Source organism: Grammomys surdaster, unplaced genomic scaffold (genome assembly GCF_004785775.1).
Source record: "Grammomys surdaster isolate TR1022 unplaced genomic scaffold, NIH_TR_1.0 372, whole genome shotgun sequence".
In the NCBI taxonomy this organism is placed as follows: Eukaryota; Metazoa; Chordata; class Mammalia; order Rodentia; family Muridae; genus Grammomys; species Grammomys surdaster.
The window spans coordinates 7,834,664-7,845,429 of NW_021604791.1; the positions used below are offsets into that span (position 1 = coordinate 7,834,664).

General features: G+C 45.2%; 1 protein-coding gene across 3 annotated transcripts in view; it reads right to left on the bottom strand.

The window, feature by feature from the left end:
* Nucleotides 1–10,766, bottom strand: part of Pdgfra (platelet derived growth factor receptor alpha) — a 49,092-nt gene that overhangs the window by 23,825 nt on the left and 14,501 nt on the right. For all 3 annotated transcript variants that reach the window (XM_028780809.1, XM_028780810.1, XM_028780808.1), the window contains exons 4-8: nucleotides 6,841–7,101; nucleotides 5,853–5,983; nucleotides 3,243–3,414; nucleotides 2,960–3,149; nucleotides 465–580 (exon numbers count right to left, since the gene is read on the bottom strand). In XM_028780809.1, coding sequence (XP_028636642.1) covers nucleotides 465–580; nucleotides 2,960–3,149; nucleotides 3,243–3,414; nucleotides 5,853–5,983; nucleotides 6,841–7,101 — 870 coding nt within the window. The remainder of the gene's footprint in view (nucleotides 1–464; nucleotides 581–2,959; nucleotides 3,150–3,242; nucleotides 3,415–5,852; nucleotides 5,984–6,840; nucleotides 7,102–10,766) is intronic.

The following is a 10,766-nucleotide window of genomic DNA, read 5'->3' on the forward strand; positions in this document are numbered from 1 at the left end:
CACCTTATACACATAGCCAGGTGGTAATTTCATACAATATTTTGAATATTTTCTAACCTGTCACAATACGTCAGCTAAGGATGTTCCACTTGTGACAGCGTGTGAACACTCAAAATGTTTCAGATTGTGAGCTAGATGCGGTGGCACGTGTCTGGGATCTCAGCAGTTGGGAGGCTGAGGCAGGAATATGGCTATCTCTGGCTAGCCTGGGCTACATACATAGATGCTATCTCAACTCCTCCCCTGATGAAAAAGTTTCAGATTTTGAAGCATTTCAGAGTTTTGAATGAGGAATGCTCCAAATGGACTTGAATTTTCAGCTACAACAACACTGCCCCGACATGTGTCAAACCCAGGCGCAGCTTCTACCCCGAGGTCTAGCTTTTTTCCCAAGGCTTTGAAGAGAAGAGCCGCAGTGCCTTTGGGGGACAGTCATCCATGAGATTTGCATGATCTGTACATACCTAGAGTTGACAGCTCAAACGTGTAGCTCTTCACGGCGTCGTCATTTTGAACTATAATGGTGTAATGGCCGCTGTCTTCTTCCTTAGCCCGGATGAGCTTTAATTTGCTTTGATACCTTAAGAGACAAGAAGTTTATTTTCATAAGTTGGAACTAAAAATAAGCACCAACTGCTTAAGCAGTTTCATATTACGATTGAAATTTTATTTCTAAAAGAAAAAATTTTCTTGCCAGTATCATGTCTTTTCTAAAATTTGATCTAGTTTCCACACATTGCAGGTCTCACTCATAGACTCAATACAAAGCCAAGTATTTTGACATAAGCCATTTCCAGTAGCTACCAATTCTGGCAAGACCTTATTTCTGTTTTTGTTGTTGTTGTTTGTTTTTTTGTGGTGGTTTGTTTGTTTGTTTGTTTTGTTTTGTTTTGTCTTTAAAGACAGGGTTTCACTGTATCTCTGGCTGTTTTGGAACTCCCTCTGTAGACCAGGCTGGCCTCAAACTGACAGAGATCCTCCTGCCTCTGCCTCCACAAGTGCTGGGATTAAAGCCGTGTTTCACCACCGTCCTGAAAGACCTCATTTCTGAATGAAAATAAGAAAAGACCTTTAAAGTGAGAACACTTAAGTTGGTAAAGGTGCTTGTTGCTCTCTGGCCTGGCGGGCTGAATTCAATCCGCAGAACCCACATAAAAAGTTAGCTGCAGTGGTGCCCATCTCCAACCCCAGCTCTCCTGTCAGGAGAAAAAGACAGGAGGATGCTTCAGAACTCTGAGGACAGCTAGCCTGGAATGTTCAGCACAGCGGCGGACACAAGAGAACCCCTGCTTCAACAAGGTGTAATGTGACAGCCCCCTCCCCCAAACGTCCTCTGATGTACACATGTGTGCCTGCCTGTGCTGCGTGCCTCTGTATATGTCTGTGTCCGTGTCCGTGTGTGTGTCTGTGTGTGTGTGTGTGTGTGTGTGTGTGTGTAAATACAATATTTTCACGTTGGCTTTTCATCTCATTATAAAACATCCCAATACACAAAAGCATCTGGCACGGAACAAGATTGCAGAAATTACTGGACTCCCCACACCTCCACTTCTGTGCATATAAAGTATGATAATTGCACACACAGAGCACTCATTCTGAGATTCATTAAATGATATTAAACGTGGGAAAGCATTTCATAGGCTTCAATATACCCTGCAAGTGCCTGTACCTATAGAAAACGTTTATATATTCTTTTCTATACCTATAGAAAAGCAGGGTGCGCTGGCTTGCCTCTCTCCGCCCCCTATTAGATTGGCTTCAGGACTGGATTTTTGGCTGCTGGTGGCCAAACGATCCAGGCCATTCATAGCCTACATTTGTTTAGCCAAGGAAGTCAGCGGGTTCACTGGTTTTAAGCTCCAGGAAGGCGGCTGCTCCCCTCACTTGTGCTGCCTGACCCACCCACGAATGAAAAGACAAAGTTCTGAAGGGTTCACAAATCTCAGTAATGAGCAGCTTTCCAGCGCCACTCCCCTGACAAGTATGCCTTGCCAGGGCTGTTTATTATAGCCTGGGATTCCTGCTCATGACCCATGAAATGTCAGCTATACCAGGATAAACCCTGTGCTCCCAGCACTCGCAAGCTGAGGTATGAGTATCAGTATGAGTTTGAGGCCAGGCATGACTACATAGCAAGACCCTGCCCCAGAAAACAAAATATTAACAACAACAACAATAACAATAACGAAACAAGAAACATGGCAATAACTACTTTAAATGGTACAGTGGCTCATACCCATAATCCTAGAGGCCATGAGGCAGGAGGATTGTTGAGCGTTTAAGGTCTGCCTGGGCTGCAGAAGGAGACCCTGTCTCAAAAAAAAATGCACACTTTGATTCCTGAATTCTACTCATAGCTCAAAAACTTCAAGAGAAACTGAGGTACCCAATGGTAGAGTGTTTGCCGAGCATGCAAGCAAGGGACACAAGAGACCCAGGGTTGACTGGCGGCACCAGGAGGGCATGGAGGCAGCAGCAGGGGTGAGAGAGCAACTGTCACCATCACCGTCACCATCACTGTCACCATCGCCACAATCAGATCTAACTAGACCCCAGTCTTATCTCAGTGGAATCTTGGACTGGGGCAGACGCACCCTAAACCATGGTATTTGGTGACATGTAGGCTGACATGGGGATTACCTCACAAGTGGAATCAGTTCATGTGTCTGCTGAAATATGATGATAGTCAAGGACTCCACTGAGCCCAAGCACATCCAATTCTCCCATCTTACCTTCACCTTGAGTTAGAAAGAGTATTCTGTCCTTGATTTGTGGACAGAACTTTTTAGTCCTTTCTTCTCGTGTTACGTGAAATACTTATGGATGTATTATCTTCAGACTGCAATGTTGTTAAAGTGTGATAAAGTGGTGATTAAAACGTGACCGTGAGCACGTTCCAGCTCAGCTGGTAGGCTGAAGAAGACGTGTGTTACAGAAGTGACGTGTGAAGTCACTTTACCTTGTTTCCTGGCTCTTCTGTACGTCCGTGGTGATCTCGGTGAGATTCTCAATCAGAGTCAAGTTGTCCTTCAGCCAGGATATCCTGGGAGTCGGGTAGGCCTGCACCTCCACCACGAACTCTCTGACTTGATGCAAGTTGACAGCTTCCAGCTGGCTGAAGGTGGGCTTGATCTCGACGAAGCCTTTCTCTGTGAAAGCAAGAGTTCCCATTGAATAACCACAGCTTACGCAATCCCAAGTACTGCGACCGACCGACCGACATTTAAGAGAATAGTAGGTACCGTGGACAGAAATGGTGACCCTCTTCATTTCCTTGACCTCTTTAGTGGCCTGACGGGCAGCACATTCATACTCTCCGCTGTCCTTCACCGTGGCCTTGGGGACGGTCAAGGTGTACACCAGTTTGATGGACGGGAGTTTGATCTCCTCCAGCATGGTGATGCCTTTGTTTCTCTGCAGAAGCATACAAGAAAACAGTCATGTAAAAAGATCCTTCCAGAGGGAGCCCTAATGTAGGGCTTGTGAGCATAGGTGGGTTCATCGGTCCCAAGCACTGTGCACTCCGTGAGAGACTTGGCAACCAGCAGGCTGAGCATACGTGAGAGCCAGGACTACGTAGGAAATTGGAGTACTTTGTAAATTTGCTGTGAGTCTAAAGATGCTTTAAAAACATAAAACCTAAAGAATAGAAATAAAAATAAGAATCCAGAGGGGAAGGAGCCAGCGAGGCCCCAGTCTTCCCTGAGGACTTGTCAGCAGCTAGCGGTTGCTAGGGGAGACATTCTCTTCAGTAATGTAGACCCTGGTAAGCGACCCATGCTCCTGCTGGAACCCTTTGCCCATCCTCCTAGAGGTCACTTTAATTAGGCTAATTGGGCCACAAACAAATCATTAAAAAAGCATGAAAGAAAGAAGGGGACTAGCTTAAAAGAAGAAGGGAATCTGCTATCGTGGGTGGGGGTGGGGGCAAGAGAGCAGAGTTAATGGAGGAGGAACATGATCAAATGTGAGTGAGAGAATGTCATAATGACATAATGTGTGTTATTGTGTTCGGTTCATATACATTAACAAGAAGTGAAAATAGCGCCAAATCTAGATCCTGTAAAAAGTCCTGCTTTAAAATGACGTTGGAATTAAGTGTGGTGGCTCACAGCTCTAATCCCAGCACATGGGAAGCTGAAGTAGGACAACTTCCCTGAAGATGAAGCCAGTTTGAGCTATGTAGCAAGTTCTAGGCCACCCTGGGCTACAGGGTGAGCCCCACAAAACCAAAAGACAAGCAGATATTAAAGTGCTGGGCTAAAGCAGTAACTTAGCAGCAGTAACTTAGTAACCTAGGTGCTCGGTCGGCACCTGTAAGGCTCCAAGTCAGCCATCGATACTGCAAAACAATCTTTTAATGAACAATTCTAAAGGGTCTGTCTGTCTGTCTGTCTGGAATCAGAAACCTGTGCTGCTCTGAGAAGAAGGTTTCCCTGTGTCCCTCCATATTTTACAAAATTTCAAAAAGAAGGCTTTAGCACTTTTTATCAGAAAAAGAACGTGTTAGAGCATTTTTTTATCTAGTTGTGGGCCAAATGTCATGTGTTCTAGCTTAAGAATTATCTGTCCCTCATAAATGAAGTGTTATGTTTTAAGGATTAAAAGCCATGCAGCATGAAGAAAACTACCAAGTCACTTTATAGTACAAGGAATATATGAACATATTAGACTGTGAGACCCATAATGAATGCAGTCACTCGATAACACCTAACATTAAAAACAGCAGACTTGCTTCTGCAAGATGGCTGAGTGGGCGAGGGCACTTGCCATGCAAGCCTGGGTGCCTGACTTCAACCCCTGAGGTGGAAGGAGAGAACTGACTCCAGGAGAGTCGTCTTCTGACCTCCACAGCATGTTGTGACAAAGGCGCTGGCCCACACATACACCAATAACAAAAAAAAATGTAAATGAACAGTCATACAGCAAAAAAAAGCCAGCAGAAGTTTTGGAGAGAGATATGGTGAACAGAAAGCAAAATTCTCCAATGACAAAAAGACCAGAATACAGAAGTTTACAACTCAAGAGCAGGGAGCAGGCTGGAGAGATGGCCCAGCAGCTAAGAGCACTGGCTGCTCTTCCAGAGGTCCTGAGTTTGATTCTCAGAAACTGTATAGTGGCTTTAATCATGTCTAGTAAGGAGAAAAATACATACGTGATGTTTATAACTGACGCATGGATTTGTTCCCCATACGTAATTATATATATGTGGTTTGTTCCCTACGAGGCCCCCATCCACAGTATTAAACACCATTTCTGCATTCGATTTTCACATCCTTCATACATGACTCTTGTGTACTCTCTACAGCTATCAGAATGAATGAGGCTTTACATAGAGTTCCAGTCAGATGGGAGGACTAAGTTCTGGTGTGCTGTCACACAGCTTGGTGACTATAGACCACAATAACATACACGCTTAGCAACGCTATCAGACGCCTTGGGACTGCAATGCGTGTGAGCCAAGACAATGAAGACGAATGACTGTCTGCAATCGGTTAATATTTACAATCCAGGCATCTCTTGTCTTTCTAATGCTTTAATGTTTGTGTTATAGCCACAGAACCTTCCTATTTGTCTCTAATGCTTTAATGTTTGCGTTACAGCCACAGAACCTCCCTATTTGTCTCTGCCTTTTCAAGGGGAGCATGCACCCCTGTGGTTATGTCAAACTCTACCTGATTACGAAAAATTAAAAGTCCTGGAGTCGAATGTTCCCATTGCCCAGATGGAAAACTAAGACCTAGAGAAGCTCAGGGACGTGCCCATCTGCGAGAAATGCCTCTGGCGTGTAGATGTTACAGGTCCTGTAGTGTGGGTTCCATGAGCTCCATATGGTGGGTGAGTGCACCTACCACTTCTCCAGGGTAGCTCCACTGCAGGTCAACCACCTCATTGTTAAAGACGGCACAGGTCACCACGATTGTTTCTCCCGCCTTATACACGGTCTGGCGTGTATCCATCTCCAGATTCAGTTCTGACGTTGCTGCAATGAAATGACAAAGAAAATACAGTACAGTCGGGATCTCAAAGTAAAACCTGTAGCTGAATCAGGTTCATGAAAAAAGACGAAAAATCCTGTCCAAACTAGCGCAATCGAGGCAAAAGCTGGACCGTCTGAGGAGCCTGAACGTTGAGTCTTACACAACTTGGGATATAACAGAAATACAAAATAATAACAATGGTAAAACTCGGTCTCTTTTAACCAGAACACTACATGCCTGGGCTGTATGGCCAGATGGCTGAACTCTTTCAAGCCACCTTACGACTCTGTGCCCTGAATGCCACTTCTATCCTGTGCCTCTCAGTTATTCTCAGCACTTTCCAGAGCCCAGCACAGAATAAGTTTGTAACAAGAGGCAAGAGACATTTTCTTGCTTCTGCTCCATGCCTATGTAAAGTCTTCCCTAAAATCTGCCACTGCAAACCCCACCCCCACCCCCCACCCCCGAGAGTGAGAGACTTTGCCAGTCAGGCTAACCCCTCACATCAAAGGGAAGAAGTTTAGCCTCTTCCTTCAAAACCGAAATCGCTTAATTCTTAAGTTACTGAAATTAATCTAGGCCTCCAAGCCCCTGGGGTGTATGTTTGTTTCTTAGGGCTGCATAGTCAAGAATGTGAACCAAACAGTAAGAGGCTTATGAAAGAAAGAATTCCTTGCGGTCTTTTTCAGGGAGCATGCGATCTTACACGTAGAAGCAAGTTCGACCCGTAGTGTTTTCTAAACCAGTGTTATTATAGCCACAGAGGTCAGTCACGTTGTACAGGGAAGGAAGAGGCAACAACCAAATTAAATAAAAAGCCTTGTTTGCTTGTTGCCCTCATTTAAAGAGGTGAAAGTACCTTTTAAGGCATAAACGTTAAACTCGCCGGTCTTGAACGTCCTCCCTCTGACGGTGGCCTCACAGACGTAAGGCCCTACGCTGAAGGTCCCGTTGAAGCCCTGTCTGCTGTCATAGGAGGCCAGCACCAGCCTCCCGTGACTGTGCAAGGTTACTCGAGTCTCCGGATCCGTGGTGCGGCAAGGTATGATGGCGGAATCGTCCTCTTCCACGATGACCAAAGAATCTGTCATCCCAAGAGGCACAAAGGCCATGTCTGGGTCTGTGAGAGAGAGAAAGAGAGAGAGAGGGGGAGAGAGGAGAATCTATTAGGGTCTTATTTCATTTTTACACACATATGCAGGGGAAAAAAATGTACCGTTGGTGGCATCATCATCATCACCATCGTGCTGGTGGCACTAGGGATACATCTCATAGGGTCACACATGCTAGACAATTCTCTACCACCGAATTACACCCCCAGCATTATTCTTACTAGGTATGAATGTTACTTTTGCACTTATATCCAAGAGTCACCAACATTCATTATTTTGACAAGCAGAAAGTAACTTTAAAAAACAACATCAACATCAACAACAACAACAACTAAATGCTGGCAATCATTAGAAATGCCAGTCAGGACGCCCAGTCAAAATTCTGAAAACTAAGAGAACAGTTATAATCCTTGTCTCTTTTACTTTTTGTTTGTTTTTGTTTGTTTATTATTTTGCACCCTCGTTGTGTTTGGTTTTGTGTAAAATGAGGCCTTGCTGTCTTTCCCAGTCTGGATTAGAACATGTTGATGGCCCAGAGTGCTCTTACTGACCTTGACTCATGGTCAATCCCCTTGGCTCTACTTTCCTAGAGCTAGATCATGGGGATCAGTGACTTTGTCCAACTATACTTCTTATCTCACGAACTGCTCTCAGAAACCCCTACTGCCTATAGCCGGTATCATGGACAAGTAGCACAAAGATCTCTCAAAACATGAGCTCAGGCTGAGGGTGGGTTGCAAAGAGCACAGGCAGAGCATGCTCTCTCTCGGCTACCCAAAGACCCCAGTCTCAATGCCCGGCATGGATAATTCCACAGTTGGAAGCCTTTCTCTGCAAAGCGTCTCTAGCTGAGCTGCTGCGGTAAGGGGTGCTAAGAGTCTGCAGCATCAGCTGCAGAAGGGCCCAGCTTTATAAATGCCCAGGAGAAGGTCCCATAGGAGAACAAGACAGGATAGTGTTGGATCATGTTTGTACTGGAGGTGGGGAATGAAAGAAAAAAAAATCCAGATAGTTTAGGCAGAATGAAAGTTCAAGCTCCAGTTTTAATGAGCCTATAGTCCACCTGTTCACAGCATGGAGAAAGCCCTCCAGGATTAGAAAATCTCACTAAAGAAAACCACATGTTGTCATCATCTTCTTCTTCATCATCACTAATGTGTAGCATTAAAGTGACATTCTAAATATCTGCCCTTTTCACAATAAAATACGCTAGTGTTAGAAAAGACATTCCAGAGCTGGAGAGGAGTAAAATGGTTGTCATGTGAACGTGAGGACCAGAGTTTAGATCCCCACCACCACCTGTGTCCATGCAGTAAAAGCAGGGTGTAAATGGTGGTTGCCTGTACTCCGTTCCCCAACAACATAAATTCCCATCGTTCTAACTTGTGTCCTGAGTTCCAAACACTTGAACCCTGTTCACAAAGTGTTCAGACAGGTATGCATCCATTTCAGGTTCAGATAGGTAGACTGATGTCCCCACGCTTTGGTTGGGCTTTCCTTTCCAATACTAATCTTCCCTGCTGCCGAATGCTACCTATATGACGTGTTGGTAACACCAGGGTACTTCTTTGTACAGCTATTCGTGTCGGGAGACAACGCTACCTACAGAACCCGACAGCTACAGATTGGCGAAGGCTCAGAGTAGGGTAAGGTGGGCGGCAGACAAAACGCAGCTCAGGATTTCAACTAACCCTGGATCCCAGAGAAAGCACATCCCTCCGACCACAGCGGGCTTAAGGGTCTAAAGCCTAGCCCTGTAGCCCTCAGAACTAAAGTCACACTCCCCAGCAATGCTTCCTGACAGGGACTGAGGATACCTGAAGCCCATGGGTAAGAAGGCAATGTAGTATCAATCCATCTAATGGAGTCCAGCAGGTCTATGCAGGACCCTCCCTCTCCTTTCCTAGGTCTTGTCCCTTGCATGTAACACTTCCATCTTGGCATCTGCCTCTCGGCAGACACGGGATCATATCATTAAAACTCCCCTAAATGTTAATGGCAAAGGACAAAAGAATTCCTTCTCACTCTCCAAGAGTAAATGCACATTTATATGAAAGCTGAAACGGAAGTGGCTATTTGGAATCTATCCTATTGAACTGTAAGCATCCAAAGCAAGGCCTGCTGCCTGTTAACCCTGCCTCCTACACAAAGCATGGGGCCTGGTAAGTGCTTGCTCATACTGACTGAACCAAATAGAATGACAACATTTGATTTTTTTCCCTTGCACCATCCCAATAAAAGACATGCCACAGTGAAGACTTTTCAAAATTAATAAAGCCCTGACATTGACAATAAATGTTTCTCTGGGTAGAACCTACAGCCTCCCACGTGCTGGGGAGTTACTGAGTTAGATTCCCAGATACAAGTCTTTCTTTTTCAAATAACATGTATTTGTTTGTTTGTTTTGTGTGTTCGTAAGTCATCATCATCTGAGTGTATGTCGGTACATTACATGTATGCAGTGCAGGTAGAGGCCAGAAGAGGGCGCTAATCTCCAGGACCGGTGATAACAGAGGGATGTATCTCTGTGAGTCCTAGGAACCAAGCTTGGGTCTTCTGCAAGAGCTGCAAATGCTCCCCAAACCAGAACCATCTCTCCAAGCCTCCCATGAGGTTTTCGAGATTTGAAGGTGCAAATGACCTGTATTTAATTTGTGTATTTTGCTGGTCATAATGTGGGTAGTCTCCACTGCTTGAGAGGCTGAGGCAGGAGGACTAGTTGAGTCTAGCAGTTTGAGGATAGCCTGGGCAACATACCAAGCTCTCATCTCAAAAGCAACAGCAAAGCCTTTCCATGTGTAAGACACTCGTAGTGAGCACATGTGGGCTGGTACCTTCACCATTCATGTGCTTTTCTATGGCCTGGCTCTGATTTTTGTAAAGATATGTTGTTATGTTTTAACGTGTGTTTCATGATACATGTTCAGAAGCCAAGTACTGTCTCTCTCTGTCTGGCAGAATCCTAACCGGGCACTCATTGTTTCTAATGTTTTAAAACTATATTCAGTACTGTTTGACGACTTTTTTACATGTTTAAAATGTTGCTGGACTTTTGTACTGTTTGCCAAACTTACATAATAAAGGAAGTGCCGTGTTTATTTCAAAAAAAACAAAACAAAAACAAAACACAACAAAAAACAAAAACAACCAAACAAACAAAACACCTGAGCCTGGTAACAAATGTGCATAATTCTGTGACTCGGGAAGTGAGATCAGAGAATGGTAAGGTCTGGTCTACATAAGGAGACCTTATCTTAAAAACAAAAGCAAAAAGCAAAAACAAAACCAGCAAGCTAAGCATCTCCATACCTTTAATCCTAGCACTCACAAGCCTGAAGCCATGGGTTTGCTTTGAACTGGAAGACAGCCTGGACTACATGGCAAGTTCTAAGACAACAAAAGTCTCAAGACCCAAAGACAGGCAGGCAGGCAGGCAGACAGGCAGGCAGACAGGCAGGCAGACAGGCAGGCAGGCAGACAGGCAGACAGGCAGACAGGCAGACAGGCAGGCAGGCAGGCAGGCAGGCAGGCAGACAGGCAGGCAGACAGGCAGGCAGACAGGCAGGCAGGCAGGCAGGCAGACAGGCAGGCAGGCAGACAGGCAGGCAGACAGGCAGACAGGCAGGCAGGCAGACAGGCAGACAGGCAGACAGGCAGACAGGCAGACAGGCAG